The sequence below is a fragment of the Echinops telfairi genome, unplaced genomic scaffold (genome assembly GCF_000313985.2).
Source record: "Echinops telfairi isolate 266 unplaced genomic scaffold, ASM31398v2 ScPeMD7_18;HRSCAF=68, whole genome shotgun sequence".
Classification (NCBI taxonomy): Eukaryota; Metazoa; Chordata; class Mammalia; order Afrosoricida; family Tenrecidae; genus Echinops; species Echinops telfairi.
The window spans coordinates 50841001-50860069 of NW_022103915.1; the positions used below are offsets into that span (position 1 = coordinate 50841001).

Below are 19069 nucleotides of genomic sequence, written 5' to 3' on the forward strand. Positions count from 1 at the left end.
ATGACTACATCAAAAGGCAGAGACTGAAAAACCATACTCTCTGTTGTTTGCAGATACACGCACGTGTATTCACCGTGAGCATGGGATTCAAGCGTCAACACCACCTGCAGCACCGACCTCTGGGGGAGGGAAATGAGACCTGATGCTTCCACTTACCTGTTTGGTGAAAATTTCTAGCAAGTATGACCCCAAAACTCACTGTTTGCTGAGGTGCAGGTTTTCTACTGTTATTTTTTCTCTTTTCCACATATTTGAAATACTTGTGATTTCTAAAAAAACAAGACCTGAGAACCAACATGTTCCGTCATGTCAAAATCTGTAGGATGCAAAGAAGTTCAGAACACTTCTAGCCTGAATGGATCACCAATCAGGAAGAAGTGAAAATTAATTTAAATTTAAGGAAAATACGTTGGCAAAAGGCAACAAAGTCAGTCCAAGGTAAAATGATAAGAAACAAATGAATTACATCTAAAACAAAATGCAACAACGTGCTGATAATCTTGCCTCGTGTAGTTAGAATGTGCTGGGAAACGCACACACCAGACCAGTAGCTCTCCAACTTTTGGTCCCGAGACTCCTTCATACCCTTAAATGGTGTATTTCCGTAACTTCTATCAATACTCAACATACAATAAACTTAAACCAAGGAAGTTTTCAAATATTCATTTATTAGTATTTTAAAATACCAAACATGTTTCCATAAAATATCACTTTATTTTCTAAAACCACCAAATGAAGAAATCCACAGGGGAGAAAGATGTGGCAGTCCACGTCTGTGAAGCTCTGCAGCCTTGGGAAGCCTGCAGCATAGCTATTGTGGGGATGGATTCGTGGGCAGCGGGTCTGGTTTAAGGCGCTAAGTAGACAAGAGCTTCTGCATTCTGTTCTAATGTGTTCTTCTGATTGAAGTTTAAGAAGAAAACGGCCCACACACACGAGGGAAAGTAGTTCTCATACTTATGGGCATTCTTTGATACTAAAGCAAAACTCAGCAAGTTGCCATGTGGAATCACAAAGCCTATCACTGAACTTTTTGCACTGTTACACCTGTTACATTACACCGTGAACTTCAAATAGGTCCTTCAACTATGCATGGTTTTGCTATATTACACATTAATCTTCTGGAAAACATTGGTTCGCTGAGTTGTGCACATTTTGGTGTGCTGACACATTGTATTACACATATTCAATAATCCTTCACCACCACCACCCACCTTATCAGAAAGGGCATTCTTTAGTGAATCGTATCTTGCTTTCATTGCAAGTGAGCAGTGATGAACGCAGAGGAACTTCTCACAGCCTGCTGTCTCCGCTTCCAGCTCTGCAGAGGGAGGCAGCAGCGACTGCTTTTGCACCATCGATGCAGATGTCAACACAGGGGGAAAAGTTAGTCTTGTGACAGTAATTTGGCCCTTGTAGACGCCTGGAAAGCGCCTCAGAGTTCCCCTCGCAAGTCCGCAGACCACCTTTTGAGAACCACGGAAGGAGACACTGCCTTGGAGAGTGTTGGTGGGCGATCATATGAAAGCCACATGAAAAATCTGGACCATGGCAATGGGCAAATATAGAACTATTCTAAGACAGTGCTATCTATACGAGACGTTACTCAAGAGAATTAAGCGTTGATTAGGTTGGCTTCTTGGTCCCCATTCTTGGTAGCTGTTGTGGTTAGAGGGGGTGCCAGCCCCCCACCACTAATCATGGGTTCGATAGGCACAATTGTACACTTGAGATACTAAAGTCATCAAGAGCATGAGAGATAGAAATGAGGGAGTCAGACACATTTCATGGTAGCAATGCTCACCTCAGCCCCGCTTGGTGGTCCACATGGAGAGAGGGGGAAGGGAAGGAGGACAAGGGGAAAGGGAACAGGGGAGTGAGGGCAGGAGAGGAGAGGGGGAGCCAACCAGAGGCCAAGGGGAGAGCCTAGAGAGATCTTTATTGCTAACCTATGCCTATATACGTCACAGGAAGGGGTTGCACTATAGGTTATACAGCAATGAGAGGGGGACAATCTAGGGACATACATGCAATAGGAAGAGGAGGGATTGGGGGTATACATGTGACAAGATGGGCGGATCCTAGATTCAGGATGGCAGCCTAACTTTGGATGTAACTGAGCCAGTTTGGTCTGTTCTCCATAGAAACCATTATCAGTAGAGTGTAAACCCCACCTTCAGGAATCAAGCTAAAGGTCCCAAGCCCATTTCCCTTAACAGCAGGGAGCAGGGCCTGCATGTCTGGCAATTGACTGCCTTCAGGGAGGATATCTCTAAGCATCTGACCTCCCACCATATGCTGGCAAAAAGCCCCTAATGTTTGGCATGTCTTTGGGGGAAGACAAAGCTGGGGAAAAGTCTCTTTATAATCCCACAAGCTGTGAGACCACAGGCAGGCTAATTATCCTCCCCGTGCTACTGAAAAGCTCCCTCAATGCACTCTAGTGATTGAGTCAATCTAAGTGCTTCAGAAAGGCCTGGCGTGTAACAAATGACATAGGTAGTATGTTAGCTGTCCTAGAAATTGCTGCCGAGGTAGCGGGCATGCCTCCAGTGTCTAGGGGCAGGTGGGTGGCATGAATTGAATCAGGAAGATAGAAAAACTTAGCCGGTTTTAGAACAATCTGCGTCTTGCTTTCCATGATCTAGTCTCTGGTGTGGCTTTGGCACACTCTGAGCAGACCCTGTGGATCTCCCCTCATTTCACTTAATAAAACCCAGTGCAGCCTAGCTTGGTAAACTCAGCTCCCACAGGCCCAGCTTGGCTACAGGGAGTCTATCCTGGGCCTGCTCCACCCCTGCTCCCTCCTTTCCTAGAAACCCAATGAATGGAGCCAAGGGAGCAGCATCTCTCCGGCAGTGCAAATGCAGCCCTCCCATGCATGCCATGTAGAGATGATAACAGGAGTAGCAATTATCCAGACTCCATCTGTGTCCCGGGAATCAGACATGGGGGACATGAGCCTAGCTCCAACTCTCTGTGGGTGAACAGCAGACTCCTTATCCTCTTACAAGGTTTGGAAGTTTGACACAAGGTCTGGCTTCCAGGCAATGTCTGAGTTGGCCACACTAAACCGAAAGGTTCAGCCTAAGAGCCATCCCCCAACTCCTCACCACCTCCCTCGGTTCTGGGGACGAGGGCAGATCAAGTTTGCTGTTGCACTCACACGTGTAGCATCACTTGCACACCATACTGGGACATAATGCAGTCCTAACTGCTGCTTTGGAGAGGCGCCTGCAGTGAGCTGGCACTTTGTTGTGGGCCTTTCCCAGTCTGTTTCCCCAGGACCCTCCCTTCCACAACAAGGGCGGCCCTAAGAGCAAGTCACTGGAGCCTGGAGACACAGGATTCCCTTTGGATGGCTCTTCCTCTCCCAGGGGTCTGCTTATCACACACTGGGCAGTGAGTGGTAGGGGTGGAAATGGAGTAAGGCCCTTTAGCCTTTTGTCATCCCATAATGAATGAAGAATATTTAACCTACAAGGGAATGAACGTGAACTTGAGGGAGGTGGAGCTACCTTTCTATCTTAAGAATCACTAAAAAGTGTGTGTAAAACACTGGTCTGTGATTCTGGACGAAGTCATGTAACAGGAAAACAATTTCAAATACAACATTTTAATAGTCATTAAATAATTGTAAGTCCGAGGTTGAAGCGGCAGTATTGTGAACTTCCTGAACTTTAGAGGTGGAGGGGCATAGCTGGGATGCTGAGGGAGGGGACACAAACTGGTAGGTAGGAGACTGAACTGTGCCCTCAAGGACGGCTACATTTTTGTCAGTATAATAAAAACACAGACAGAATGGTTGATAGAACAGTACAATTACACAATTTCCTTGAGGAACTTAGCTGTGAAGAGAGTGGCAAGTGACTACAAGATTGGTTTGCTTTTTTCTCCAAATGGCAGGCGAGAGTATCTTGCTAGGAAAAGGCAAAGGAGAAAGAAGGGGGAGACCCTGGCCTTCAGGATCTGGCCTTGAGACCAACATCCTAATTATGAAGCAGCCAGGATCCGAGGCCATGGCCAGCAGACTTCAGCAGCCTCTCCAGCGCAACCCCGCGTCGCTAACAGCCATCTGGACATATTCCGTGAGGTGAAAAGGTGGGGAAATGATGCCTTACATAATCCTTAAAACATAAAAAAGTACCCATTTCAGTATTTGAACACACCGTTAGACATTTGCTCAGGGCTAAGGAAAGGTGCCCCAGCCCTGGTGCCCTGGGGGAAACGGCATTCTACTCCCGGAATCCTACAGGGGCCGTTCTCCCGTCGCCTGGCATCACTGCAGGTCGGAATTAACTTGATGGCAGTGAGTTCTGGAGGGAGAGAGGAGTCCTGCTCTCGTGGGGCTTATTTTTCAGAGGGGCAGGGATAAACAGATTCTCTTGACAAAGATAACGCACGGTGGTTAGCGCTGGGTGGGAAACAGATGGGCAGCGAAGACCACAGGAGAAAGGGGCATTGGAGCAGGTCTCCAGATGATGGAGGGGCAGCCAGGGCTGGTATCTGAGAGGAGAGCTCTAAGCAGATGGAATAGGAATTACAAAGGCCTAAGGCAGTGGTTCTCAACCTTCCTAATGCCACCATATCTTTCTTACAGTTCCTCAGGTTGTGGTGACCCCCAACCATAACATTATTTTCGTTGCTACTTCATAACTGTAATTTTGCTACCGTTGTGAATCGTAATGTAAATATCTGATATGCAGGATATATTTTCATTGTTACAAATTGAACATAATTAAAGCATTAACAATTAAACACAAAACAATATGTAATTATATATTGTGAAATATTTGTGTTTTCCGATGGTCGTAGGTTGGGAACCGCTGCCCTAAGCGGACACATGACTGGAATGTTCAAGAAACACTGTAGCCTTGGCAGGCTTCTAAGAGCCAGAAGTATTTGGCATGGTTAGTTAGTCCATCTCTGAAGAACCTCGGTTCACCCAATTTTTTTTTTTCATTTCCACCACAAAAATACATGTAAACATAATATCTGACAAAACTGGGAACTAAAGTTATTTTTAGAAACTACGGTAATAGTAAAAATAAAGTGGCCCTTCTCAGCTACAAGTATGTTGGTATAAAATGCTACATCCTTGCCCGAGCCCATTCTATAATCCACAGCCCCATAACAAACACACAAACAAACCCACTAAGTTTACTGCCATCAAGTAGACGCTGAGACAGGGCAGTGCCCATGGCCAGTTTAAATTGCACAAAACCTTGAGCTCGTTAGAGAAATTGGGTAATTTGTAATTCCTCTCTCGTGGGACAGTTTGCAACTAATAATGTTCTACACTTCAAAGTCTGATCAAAACCACTGACTGGACCCGTGAGACTTGAGGAATCCCCAAAAACTATTGCTTGGAAACAACTTTTGTAACTTGAGGCAAAATCATCCCACAAATTTACCTTAGAAATTATCTTAGCTTATTAAGTAAGGTCAGCCTTTGAGCACTGCCCCTACTGAAGAGTTCTTATTAAGTAAGGTCAGCCTTTGAGCACTGCCCCTACTGAAGAGTTCTTATTAAGTAAGGTCAGCCTTTGGGCACTGCCCCTACTGAAGTTACCTGTAGGAAATTTAAAAGAAAACCCAAACCAAGCCCACTGCCATCGGGTCAATGCTGACACTATAACGCTCTTATAGGACAGGGCAGAACAACCCCTGTGGGTTTCTAAGACTGTAACTCTTTATAAAGAGAAAAAAAAAAAAAACTGTCTTCTTCCAGTTGGTGGTTTTGAACTGCTGACTTTGCAGTTAGCAGCCCAATGAGTAACCACTTTGCCACCTGGGCTCTGAAAAAGACAAGTATAAACTAGAGCTAAGAATATTAAGGGGCTCAGAAAGCATGTTAACAGTAGTGAGACAAGGGCAAAGGCAGTGAGAATGGTAACACGATGTGACCCTAGGTAGCCACTGTCAATGAACTCCACATATGAAAATTGTGTTTTACTGTGTTTATTTTCAACCCCCAAAAGTTCTACATTATTTTAAATTTTATTGCTAATAAAAACCTGCAAAATTCAATGAAAATTAAAGCAAGTCAGAGTTAAGCAATGTCGGTACTGGTTAGGTGCCCAGTTAGTTCTGGTTCGTAGCAACCCTCTGTACAACACAACCAAACACTGCCTGGCCCTGCACCATCCTGAGTCGTTGGTGTCTGAGCCCCTGTGGCAGCCACTGCGCCAGTCCATCTGGCTGAAGACCTTCCTCAGTTCTGCCGACTCCCTGCTTTTGTCCTTCCTAAAACACAGCCAAAGTATGAGAGATGAGCCCTAGCCATCATTACTTCTCGAGCATTCTTGGCTATACTTCTTCCAAGACAATAATGTTCTTCACTGTTCTGACATTCCGTGACATCTTCAGTATTTTTGGCCATTATAATTCAAATACATCAATTCTTTGGTCTACCTGACTCATTGTCCAGGTTCTCCTGCACACCAAAAAAACCTGTAAACCATGACTTGGGTCAGCCTAATCTTAGCTTTCAAGGTCACGTTTGCTTTTTAACACTTTGAAGAGGTCATTATAATGGATCTACCCAATGTGATGTGATTTCTAGGCTGTTGCTTCCACGAGATTTGCTTTTGGTCCAAGTAAAATGAAATCGTTGATGACGTCAACCGTTTATCAAGATGTTGTGCTTATTGGTCCAGATGTGAGTAGTTTTGCTTCCTTTATGTTGAGGTAAAATACTTAAGGATGTCGTCTTTGATCTTCATCAACAACTTTAAAAGTCCTCTTTGCTTTCAGCAAGCACGGTTATTTCTATATATCAAAGGTTGTTATTGAATTTTCCTCCAATTCTGATGTCACATTCTTCATAGTCCAGCCTCTCAGGTTATTTGCTCAGTATACAGATTAAGCATCATTAAAGGATACAACCCTGACACACACTTTCTCTGGCTTTAAACCATGTAGTATCCTTTGCTCTGTTCAAATGACTGCATTTTGGTCCGTGCAGAGGTTCCGTATGAGCACCATGATATGTTCTGGAATTCTCATTCTCTGCAATGCTCTTCATAATTTGTTATAATCTACACAGTTGAATGCCTTTGCATAGTCATTAAAGCACAGGGTCCACATCGTTCTTGTATTCTCTTCCCACCAAGACCTATGTGACATCAGCAATGATATTCCTCATTCCTTGGCCTCTTTTAAATCCATCGTAACTTTCTGGCAATTCCCTGTGACTGTACTGCCACAATCATTTGAGTTATCTTCAGTAAAGTTTTACTTGCATGTAACATCTTGCAATCTGTTCAATAATTTCTGCATTCTATCGAATCATCTTTATTTGAAATAGGTCCATACATGGATCTCTTCCAGGTGGTTGGCCAGACAGGTATCTTCCAAATATTTTGACATAGGTGAGTTGGTTCCAGCATTGCAGCTGTTTGATGTAATATGTCATTTGGTACTTCACTACCCAGAGCCGTCTTTTATGCCATATACTTTCACAGTGCAGCTTGGACTTCTTTTTTTTAATATTATTGGGTTTTGATCATAAGCTAACTCCCGAATTAGTTGAATGGAAACCAATTCTTCTTGGTACAGTGGCTCTGTGTGTTCTTTCCATCTTCTTTTGATGCTTACTGCTTTGTTCAACACCTTGTCCAAAGAATCCTTTAATATTGCAAGTGGAGGCTGGAACATGCTCTTAATTTCTTTCCGTTTAAGAAATGCCAAGAGTTTTCTTCTCTTCTGGTTTTCTAACTCTGGGTCTTTGCACACTTCACTATAATATTCTACTTCTGCCTTCTCAAGCCACCTTTTGAAATACTCTCTTTATTTCATCATTTCTTCCATTTGTTTTGGTTACTCTACATTTTAAGACAGTACCAGCGTCTCTTGTGATAATCATTTGTCTTTTCTTTCCTACCTCTAGAACTTTTTGCTTTCTTCATGTACTATGTTCTTAATGTCATCCCACAACTCATATGGTTGTAGAAATATACCATGTCTCTCTCTCTCTCTCTCTCTCTCTCTCGCTTTGCTTTTGTGCTGAGACCATTACAAACATTAGCAACAGCAACATAAGTATTTTCTTGAATTGAAAGGAAAGGCAGCCATTTCCCCAAAATGTTATGTGACAGTGCACAATATCAGCATTAAAAGGTTAAATTTGACATTGTCTTTACCACTTTGGATCTTCCGAACAATTTTATTGAGCAAAATAAGATAAAAGATTACATGTTTATTTTTATATTTAGGAATGTAAAGGTCTAATTATTCAAACAGTTTTTATTATAAAACTAAACTCTGATGTGTCTACAGAGTTGGCTTTTATTTTTATCTTTTTAAGTCAGTAGTCTAACAAGGATTAGAAAAGACAAAACTGTTCAGTGTTTCTGACAAAGTAGAAAGGGTGAAAACATAAATAAGGCTTTAATTTGGCAAAATATAATACAATGCCTTCTGTTATCCTTGAACGAACAGTTTTCCAATTACTTCACTCTGTAAAAGAGCAGAAAGAAAGACATTCATTCAACAAAAGTTCATATTGCATTTGCTCTAGCAAGGCCATCAGGCCTGATAGTTTAGGGGTCATCAGTTCTAAAGGCAGATGCCTCCAGCCTAATGCCCCAAAACTATGAGAGCCATTTCCTTGAAATGAATCTATATATAAAAGTGAGTCAGAAATTATTGCTCTACTTCATATTTGCACAGGCTTATTCCAAAGAGGAGCCTTGGTGGCCCAGTGGTTATACATTGGGCTGCTATCTGCAAGGTCAGCATTTGAAATCACCAGCCATTCTGAGGGAGAAAAACAGAGCTGCTTTCTACTCCTGTAAAAGCTACAATCTGGGAAACCTACAGGGTTGCTATGAGTTGGCATCGACTCAATGGAAGTCAGTTTTTGATATTCCAAACAAGATGTGCCAGGCATGCATGTCTCTGTGATTGGTAGGCAGCTGTATACAAGTTTTCTCAACAATACACTTAGTGTTAGTCTTGTTAATGTGACTCTCTCCCACCCCCAACCCCCCAGCAAAAAAACCAAAAAAAAAAAACCCTAATGGTTCAATCAAAACAGTAGCTTTCCAAGAGGCTCTACTGGGTCAATTAAATCAAGGCAGAGGGGTGAACTCAAAAGATTACAGTAGCTACTTTCCGGCACTCCAAATGAGTCGTATATTGAGATTTCTTGAATGACACAGGATGATCACAGGCACTTATTAGGGGAAAGTTTTAAGAAAATTGAAAACTGCACTGGTGAGAAGAAAGTTGTGTAGAATGGCGTCCCATCATGACAATGCACCTGCTCATTCTTTGCAGGTGACAAGGGCTGGCCTACAAAAATGTTAGCCCTGATCTTGCTCCTTGAGACTTCCTTCTGTTTTTAAAACTCAAAGAATGTTTAAAAGGAAAACCATATGAGCTATTCACGGATACCCAAAACTGCTGTTTTAATGGGATATTAAATTTAAGAGTGCAGGGTAAGAGAGATGGATAAACCACCTTCGGAAGTATCTAGGGACCTGCGTGGAGGATATGTTGGCAAATAGTAGCTTCACGTTTTGATATTTGTAATAAGGCTCCTATGAGTTTCTAGAAATACTTTTTGAGTTACTCTCATCGATTCACACACACGCTTTGCCGGTTCTGCTGCTTTAGGGAAGGACGTGCAATGCCGAAATGCCCAGGGGTATGAGGCGAGAAAGGGACTACAGGCACAAGAAGAGGAGATCAAACAGCTCCCTCCACTTCCCCGTGAATTAGGAAGCAAGGACACTTGCGGCTTCGGGGAAGTGAGCGTGTGTGGTGAAAGTGTGACACACTAAGAAGACTGGGGACACCAGCCGCCTAGGGGGTTCAGTGTAAGGAGTTTTGCTGACACATTAAGAAGTTAGCTGGCTGGTGTAGTGGATTAAGCAATGGGCTGCCAACTTTCAAGGTCAGCAGTTCAAGTTCATCAGCTTTCCCTCGAGAAGGGAGATGGACCTGTCTTGAAAATCTCATGGTTCAGTTTTACTCTGTCCTACAAGGTTGCTGGGTCAGAATCAACTCGACAACAGTGAGTATTTGGACATTCTTAAGAAGTATCTGACCTAATGGCATTTTGAACCATTTATAAACTGTACTGAAGCAACACAGAACATCCTTGTAACACCTAAACGAGTTTAGGGAGTAGCTAATCTAACCACATAAGACACCTAGGGGTGTTACGAGTTTAGATCTTGGGCTGTGCTAAACACAAAGTCTGAGACAAAAGATAAGGCTTTTGTTCCCTTACAAGTTTCAGGACCTTCAAAATATGTACATATACAGATATAAACACACACACAGGCAAATGCCCTTACATAGACAGCAATCCTTCAATGGGCCTTACCTAGTATCTGATCGTGTTCTTGCTCCCTCGTGAGTTGCTGGTTCACTTCCTGCAGCAACTGCTGTAGCTGTGTGACAGTCTGGTTGAGACTTACAGACACAGTCTCTTTCTCGGACGACTGCCAAAAAGAAGAGAGAAGTGGTGAAAACCCCCTCGCCACAGGGAAAAGGCATTTAGACCAAAACTAGAACACAGCTGGTGTTTTACATATAAATACAAAAAGATCTGAAAAGCAGAATAAAAATCAACAACAACCATGAAGAGGAATAGTGTATGTTAATTAATGGGGCAAAGTAGACAAAACTCAAAACAGGTAAATAATACAGTCATTGACCCAAAGCCCATTTGTAGGCCACTGGACATCCCCTTACAGAAGAATTTCGGGGAGGAGACGAGCCGGTCAGGGTGCGATGTTGCAACGATGAAAAATACAACTTTCCTCTAGTTCCTAAATGCTTCCTCCCCGCCCCCACTATCATGATCCCAATTCTACCTTGCAAGTCTGGCTAGACCAGAGGATGTACACTGGTACAGAAAAGAACTGGACACACAGGGAATCCAGGGCGGATGATCCCTTCAGGGCCAGTGGTGTGAGTGGCAATACTGGGAGGGTAGAGGGAAGATGAGATGGAAAGGGGGAACCGATTACAAGGATCTACATGTGACCTCCTCCCTGGGGGACAGACAACAGAAAAGTGGGTGAAGGGAGAGGTGGGACAGGGCAAGATATGACAAAATAATAATTTATAAATTATCAAGGGTTCATAAGGGAGGGGGTAGTGGGGAGGGGGGGCGAATGAGGAGCTGATGCCAGGGACTTAAGTGGAGAGCAAAGGTTTTGAGAATGATGAGGGCAATGAATGTACAAATGCGCTTTACACAATTGATGTATGTATGGATTGGGATAAGAGTTGTATGAGCCCCTAATAAAACGATGGAAAAAAAAATACAGTCACTGGGCTACAAAAGGGAAAAAAATCTAGAGTCTATAAATATCCGAAATATTTTTCCCCCTTGTAGGGAAAAACTTATTTACCCAGAACCAAGAGAGAGCACATTCACAACAAAGCCAGTCAAAATAAGCATCAGCAGTTACTACATCTTATAACAGGCACAGGCTATGGAGCAGCATGACCCCACTCACTACCCTAAGGGTTTTAGGTGTTTGCTTATTTTATTTCTTTTAACAACCCTAAAGGCTAGGCAACATAAGCACTGCTTCCTACCGAGGAGGGAACTAAGACAGAGGGCCAAGGAGCGGGCCCTGTCACAGTCACATGGCGACCACATGATGGCCAGGGTTCCAACAGCTTGCTCCAGTCAATATTTGTAACCAGTGACCATGCCGCCTCTACACACGTCTTCATTAAGATTAACGAATCCCCTCGCCAAGATAAAGGTAAAAACAAAGTCCCCACCCACCCACCCCACCCCACCCCCCTTTTTCTTAGGGCAAAGGAAGCCACTGCATTCCAGAGGTAAGAAATTTCCAATAGGAAATTATCTTCAGTTACAAGTGAGACAGACCCAACGCAACGCATTGCATAGGCGTCTTTCCAGTGAGAGACAAGTCTTGTACAATTTTATTCTTGGCATAATTTACATTGATCCTGGAGGTTCTAGGTTAAAGAGAATACATACCGATTCTGGAGAAACATCACTGTTCTCAATAACAGTGGTATCTCCAGCAGCTTTTACTATTTTTGACTGAATAAGATCCAGTGACTGTTGGGCCTATAAGAAAAATAATATGGTAATAATTAATAAGTGAATGAATGAATGAATACATTAACATGAGGAAAAATAGTGAGAAAATTTGGACAATCAAAGTTATTTTTAAAATACAACGTAAAGCGAGCCTATGTATTCAAAAGTTGTTTTTTTCCCCGCAGAAAATTGCTTTCCTGCTTCAAGTTCTAATGTAGAATAGAGACTACGAACTAGTCTATTTATTCCAAGGTTCAGAGAAAGAAAAGAATTGCTGACCCCTCTTCTAAGTCAGTCTCTCACCTGCACGTGCTTGCAGAAACTGGTCATGCACACAGAGAGATCACATAACTATGCCTTAACACAGAAGGGCCAGTCAAAAGTACTGCCAAAGTAGCACAGAAATGTCTGTTACACAAAAATATCAAAGCTTGAAGCTATGGTCTTTCAAATATATTTAGGGCATTGTTTCCATCGTACCCTTCCCAAAAGATTCTCTATTCTTCCATTTACATCGTGTCACGAGGGCAGTTTTGGCATCCTACAACGAGACGGTCCTGTTCCTTTTCAATGTTCTTTTGAGTTGCAGGAACAGAGGGCAGCCTTCAGAGCGGTGGGTGAAAGCTAAGGATTCTGAATGAAATTCTCATACTACCCTTGAAGAAGAAGGGACACTGTCCTGATAGGGGGCAAAAATCCCTCAGCTCAATTTTTCTGGCCTTTTTCTCACCAACAAAAATTCTATTTTCTTAAAACTTCATCAAAATAAACACTCATGATTGTCTTGTATCTCATGAGAAAATCCCCTTTGTGAACCCAAACATACAGTTATGAACTCAGACTTGAATTGGCCTAGCAGACCCCTCAGCATTCAGTTTTGATTGGCTCTTGTCCTCTGGGTCATACTGGTAAACTCAAACTCGTTCCTGGTTATGACTCATTCATGAAACGGTCTTCCGTGGCTTCAGTATAGCTTAAACACACGATGGGCAGGTCAGCTTTCGGCTCGCTTATTTTTGTACGACACTGTCAGCACCTATGGCGCAGAAAGCTTGCCGGAGCCAAGATTTTCACATAAAATCGAAAATGCAGAGTCAAGCCAGAGCCCACGTGGGCTACTGCAGCTATGGCATCAATGGTAAGTAATTCTTTGTTGTTCTTCCATCAATTTTTGGCATTCAGCCCGTTTCTTCCTTCCCTGAAGGTGACAATCTTCGCTCTCTTGGCTCATCTTAGCTCGCCTTCACGGAAATCCCAACCTTTAACAAAACGCTGGATCCATATGAAATGTTACTTCATGCTGGGTAGTGTTCGGATTAACTTGCCGCAAAGCTTCAATAATCTGCGGTGGTGTTCACTTGAACTTTTACAAATTTGATATTAGCACTGACCTAAAACTCCCTTTCTTCCAAGGTACAAGCATCTCTCTCTGTGAAAGCACCGTAAGGAAGCCCGAGAGCACTTACCTGCAGCTAACCACTGATGACAGAGACATGTTTAAACACTGATCCAGATGTTAACCACTGGTGACAGAGACATGTGTGAACACATTTTTTGGGAATAAATGTTTGCTTGTATGAACTGGAGCCCTGACAGCAATATTGTGCACATACTTACAGATGCTGCTTTCTAATTTGTTTGCTTTACTGGGTACTTTGCTAACTTGGTTCCTGCTGGTGAGCAAGAGCTTTTTCAAATGAAGTGTTGCACAGGATTTCCACTATATAGGCATTTCATTTAAACTGCCATCGATGATTGCTATTTTTAGCTATCATAAATGACAGGTTTTTAATAGTTGCTATTGTTAAGTCGTTAATATATTCACAGTACTTTTGGAGTAAGTAAATTGTTAAACCAAAGTTACATATTTTATATTTTAATCCAGGGATCAAAGTCATGTGTGAAAATCAGATTGCTCTGCCTTGACTGTGTATCATTTATTGAAGCTTATAGTCCTAAGATTTCCCTTAAGATCACATTTTACCTAGTGGTAATAATGACCCAAAAATAATCCGACACAATTCTGAACTCCTAGACTTTTGCATAAAAGGAATTATAGCTAGCTCTAACCATACAACATCACTTTCAACTTAAAAAATAGTTCTAAATTGAATTGTTTTATTAATAAATGTATCTCCCAGAAACAATACCACAGCTCTAGTGCAACTTTGATTAGATATCTAAGAATTATACTATTTTAAAAATCCCAAAGCAAAACTGTAATATCAACAACACAAAAACTAAGATTTTGGTTTTACCCAAAAACATCAACTATGATGTATTTTTTAAATGACAACATAAGCAAATTCCAATTGGGGGAAGTGGGGGTACAGCCATTGTCTTTAACCCCACCTAAATATTTAACACCAATTAAGCTTAAAATTTTACATTATACCTCATAAAATAAGTATATAACTATAAAATGATTATGCAAATTTGACTCAGAAACCACCTAAAAGTTTAATTCCAAAATGGTAACTTTAAGTAATAGAGCTTAAACTTTTAAGCAAATTAATATACTGGTGCAAGGCCACATGTCCAGAAGCAGCGGCTTGCTAGGGCTTCATGAGAGGCAGCATCATAATACAGCATCTTCAGGACCAGGGTCTTCTTACCTTATGCAAGTCACCAGCTACCTTCTGTCTTTCATTCTGTTCAGTTCTAAGTTTTGTGAGTGTTTCGTTTAACTGCGCCTTTAACTGCAAAATAAATCGATACTCGAGTCAACTTACTGTGCACCTTGTTCGATTGTGCTGACACCTCTACGACTGAAGAGGAGAAAGAATGAGTTTGCTAACAGTTAGGAGACACAGTGGGGTAGCCAATATGTTGCACTGATGTACAGAAAAGCGAAGCAGTGGAAATTCCCATCTGGAAAGCTAAATGTGAGAGTCACAGAAATGAACTAGAATTTAGGGTGGGAAAGTGTACATGCCCCCCAAAATCCAGCAAATTCCAGTGAAGTGCTTAAGGAAAGTACTTTCATTCAGTACTCACAAAACACTTTCTATTTCAATTCTTCCTAATAAAATCAACAAAATCTTGTAAAGTGCATTCGAAAAAAATATCATTCATTACTTATACAGCATTTTATAGTCATATTCTTCCAAATAGAAATCAGAATAAAAATTTAAATTTACTAACCCGTCTTTAAAGGCTCCCTGCTCTACTGTTCAGTTAAAAAGTCAACTGTTACTATTTTAAAAGACATTGAACAGATTATATATTCAGTAAAATGAAAATTTCACCCATTTATGTTGCTGGTCCTGACTTCTGGAGTACCACATTGTATAGACTAGCTTGAATCATACCAACCAAAATGTCCTTAGGTGCACATTTCTCAACAGCCAACTCACTAAAGCATGTGTAAAATTCTATCATACTTTTATGTCTACTCTGACAACTTTTCTGATTAAATGTGAATAAGGTAAATGGACTATATTTGTCAAAGAATAAATTTCTTACTAAACTCATCGAGTTAATAGTTTTATGAATCACAGTTTGTTTGTTTTTTTTTGGGGGGGGGGAACTCCCATCCCTAGGTATAGTATAACTTTTCATATCATCCAGAAACCCAAAAGGAGGAAATACATTGACAATTCACATTGAGAGTTGAATTAGTGGGGAGCATTTCATTTGGAAATGTTTCTTTTAGGAACGCTGTTTAAACACCCATATGATACAGAGTTTGCTCTGTTACTTCAAACTCTTGGAGTTTACTGTTTTACATCACAGGCTTATTCATTTGGCCCATAAACACACAGAATGCATACATGCATATAAAATTGTTTTATAATGTGGTAACTGCTATCCTGAACAAAAAAAATTAACAAAGATTACAAACTCAAGGCATCATTTGTTTAAAAAAAAAGCCTATGCCTCTCAAAATGGTCCCATAACAGAAATAAAGAGGTAAAAAAAAAAAATTCAGAGCACAGCAGGCTGACTAGAGATATAACTATAATCTGATGGGCTTGAAACTACTGTGGGAATCAGCCACTGATTCCGAGTTAAAAGTCAAATCCCCCAGCAAAAGGCATTTAGAACAGATTTTTCAAAACATATATATAAAACCAGTCTTAAAAGTTGCAAGGAGCATGAATTCAATTAAATTAAGTCAAAGGTAAATAAAGCAAAGGGTAAAATACATACATATTCTGTGGGTTTATTTCCAAGTGCCCTACTCTAGAACTGATACCCATTAATCACTGCCATTGCATAGAAGATCAATTACAAATGAATGAATGAAAGTTTTCCTTGGTCTATGTACCAACGGTAATGAGAAGATTCCATTCACTCCACAAGGTTAACGGGTAAGGAGAAAATTTTTCTGTCATTTTCATGAGTCTATTCTCAGTTCTTTTAAAATGACTCAATTCTGTGTTATAATTTTAAGTAATGGGAAGACATAACTATTGTCATTCGAAACAGAATAAAATAGTTATATGTGTCTGACAACTAATTCTGTCATCCTACGTTTAAGGGTTAAGGAAAACATCAGCATGGGGAATGCTGCTGCTGCTGCTTGCTATGGTGCCACTGCTGATGCACAGCAACCCCATGCAGAGCACAGCTGTCCCACAGGGTGTTAAGGCTCCAGCTTTTCAGAAGCCAATGTCCAGGTTTACCTTCCAAGGTACCTGCAGGGGGTCTGAGAATACTGAATACATAAGTACAGATAAATATATTCATAAAATATTAAGCTAATTTGTATAGCTCCAAAGTCTAGTTTTAGTTACTATGTTCATAAATAATATGGTGATGATAAAGAATTTCACAAACTTTTAAAATTTCTAATCTTTTTTTTTTTTAAGTTAAATAAGGAACTGGATTGGATCATTGCCCTTGAATGAAGCCTATGCTTCACTATGGTTAGAAAATAGGAGATACAGTAACTATGAGAGCCTGAGAAGGAATCTTTATCTGCTTTATTTCATTAGTCACTGAAAATAATGCTGTTGGAGAAATTCGGCTTAACAACACATGGGAAATGTTCTGAAAAAGAGCTGGAAGCCAAACATGCCATTATTAAGAGCTAAGAAAAGGAGGCTGTCGTAGGGGTCAAGAAAAGAAAGGTCATCTTAGGAGCCATCAGAATATGAAGATTACCATAAACTTGCAAAAAATGCCAAGCTAAAGAGGTTAGCAAGAAGAAAAAGGTTTGGATGGTTTCTCCACATGTCCACACAGTGTTTTCAGAGCCTACTTGACACTCAGTGGAGAACAAGCTTCTTACCAAAGTTAGCTCTTCATTCTGTCTTACTGCTTCAGAATATGAATCATCAAGTTTTTTCTGCAATTCAGTCAACAGATCTTTCAGCTGCAATGAAGTTTAGAGTTTAAGGTCGATCTCCTTTTGACAGCTCATGTTATGTATGCTACCCAGAAGCTCTGCCACAAACCACTTAAACTGAAAATTTTATCACTGTTAATAGATGTAACTTGAATTGAGAATTTCGGGGGACGAGGGAGGATAGTTTTATGTACCTCTCTGACTTCTGTAACATAAGTAGATCGCTCCATTTCTGCCTTTTCTAGCTCCATTTCCAAATGCTCTCGTTCTCTTCTCAACTAGCAAAGCAACCCAGGGAGGGGAGAGTTAACATACAAGATTCCCTTTCATGATGCTTCCCCCACAACGCAAACTTATCACACAAATAAAAGCTATCATTTCAAACACTCTCCGAGACACGTTCTGAATAGCTCAGCAACTATATCATTAGATAAATCTTAAAACAAAGATCTTAGGATGTCCCCTTAATGCTAGGCTACAAATCAAATAAGCAAATAACTTACATTTTCAATATCTTTATTTTCTCTTCTTAATCGCTCTAGCTCTTGTTCCGAAGAAGTGAATGACAACTGCATCTGAAACGTTAAAAAGTTTTATGACCAGAGTAGACAACAAAGGTTTAAGCCCCAGGTTTCTCACTTGTGGAACGGTGAGTTAACTGGATACATCCTATTGAAAGGCATAGTGAATTTTAAGAGACCTTTAAAAAGTCATTCTTTCACTTGACTAAAATTGTGATCTGCACCTACTCCATTTCCATAATTAGTTCAATGAAAACACTGCTTACGTTTCCCTTAACCATTTCATCATCATTTATGTGTTCCCTTAACCATTTCATCATCATTTATGTGTAAGTCCCAGATGCATGCACCAGCAACCCTCAATTCTGCAGTCTGAGCCAGAAAAGTTAAGTGGGCAACAGTCTTGATTAATCTCTTTTTCCATACCACGAAAATTGAGAGAAAAATTAAGACTGCAATAACCTTCAGGTTCCAAGAACAACAGAATAATCTAATAACCCCCCCCCCCATTCATGGATTAAACATCAATGGTTTTGAAACCAGATTTATCTTATGTTATTATCACATAATATTTCAATAATTTCCAAAGCACTTAATATACGTCCCAGTGGTATAGGGATTGTCAGTGGTTCACCCCATTAGCTGCTCTGAGGAAGGAGAAAGCTGAGGTTATCTCAGAACCTAAAACACAGCTCCACTCTATTCCGCGGGAAACCCAAAGAAGCAATTTTCTGTCCTATCGGAACCAATTCCAGGGCAATGGGTTTTTTGTTCTACATGCTGTATCATTATCTTTAGTCATATTCTAAACCAGTGGAAACCTGAGTGGGCCATCAGGATCACCTGAAGGCCTTACTGAAGCACAGGCTGCTGGGTTCCATTCCAGTTTCAGACTAAGGACATAGGGGTGGGGCATTTCTAGCAAGTTCCTATGTTCACGGCTCTCAACCGGTGGGTCGAGACCCCTTTAGGGGTCGAATGACCCTTTCACCCACTTTTCTGTTCTCCGTCCCCCAGGGAGGAGGTCACATACAGATCCTTGTAATCAGCTCCCTCTTTCCAACCCATTCTCCCTCTACCCTCCCAGTATCGCCACTCACACCACTGGTCCTAAAGGGATCATCCACCCTGGATTCCCTGTGTTTCCAGTTCCTATCTGTACCAGTGTACAGCCTCTGGTCTAGCCAGACTTGCAAGGTAGAATTCGCTAGA

The 19069-nt window shown here is 41.2% G+C and overlaps 1 protein-coding gene across 9 annotated transcripts in view; it reads right to left on the minus strand.

Moving 5' to 3' along the window:
• Window positions 1-8147: 8147 nt before the first annotated feature.
• KTN1 (kinectin 1) overlaps window positions 8148-19069 on the minus strand; it is a 118982-nt gene continuing 108060 nt past the window's right edge. For 4 of the 9 annotated variants that reach the window (XM_045288236.1, XM_045288235.1, XM_045288238.1 and 1 more), the window contains 7 exons: window positions 17840-17911; window positions 17531-17614; window positions 17280-17363; window positions 14659-14742; window positions 11978-12070; window positions 10337-10454; window positions 8148-8460 (listed from right to left, as the gene is read on the minus strand). In XM_045288236.1, coding sequence (XP_045144171.1) covers window positions 8456-8460; window positions 10337-10454; window positions 11978-12070; window positions 14659-14742; window positions 17280-17363; window positions 17531-17614; window positions 17840-17911 — 540 coding nt within the window. In that variant the 3' untranslated portion in view covers window positions 8148-8455. The remainder of the gene's footprint in view (window positions 8461-10336; window positions 10455-11977; window positions 12071-14658; window positions 14743-17279; window positions 17364-17530; window positions 17615-17839; window positions 17912-19069) is intronic. The other 5 variants (XM_045288240.1, XM_045288239.1, XM_045288242.1 and 2 more) reach the window with 2 other exon arrangements.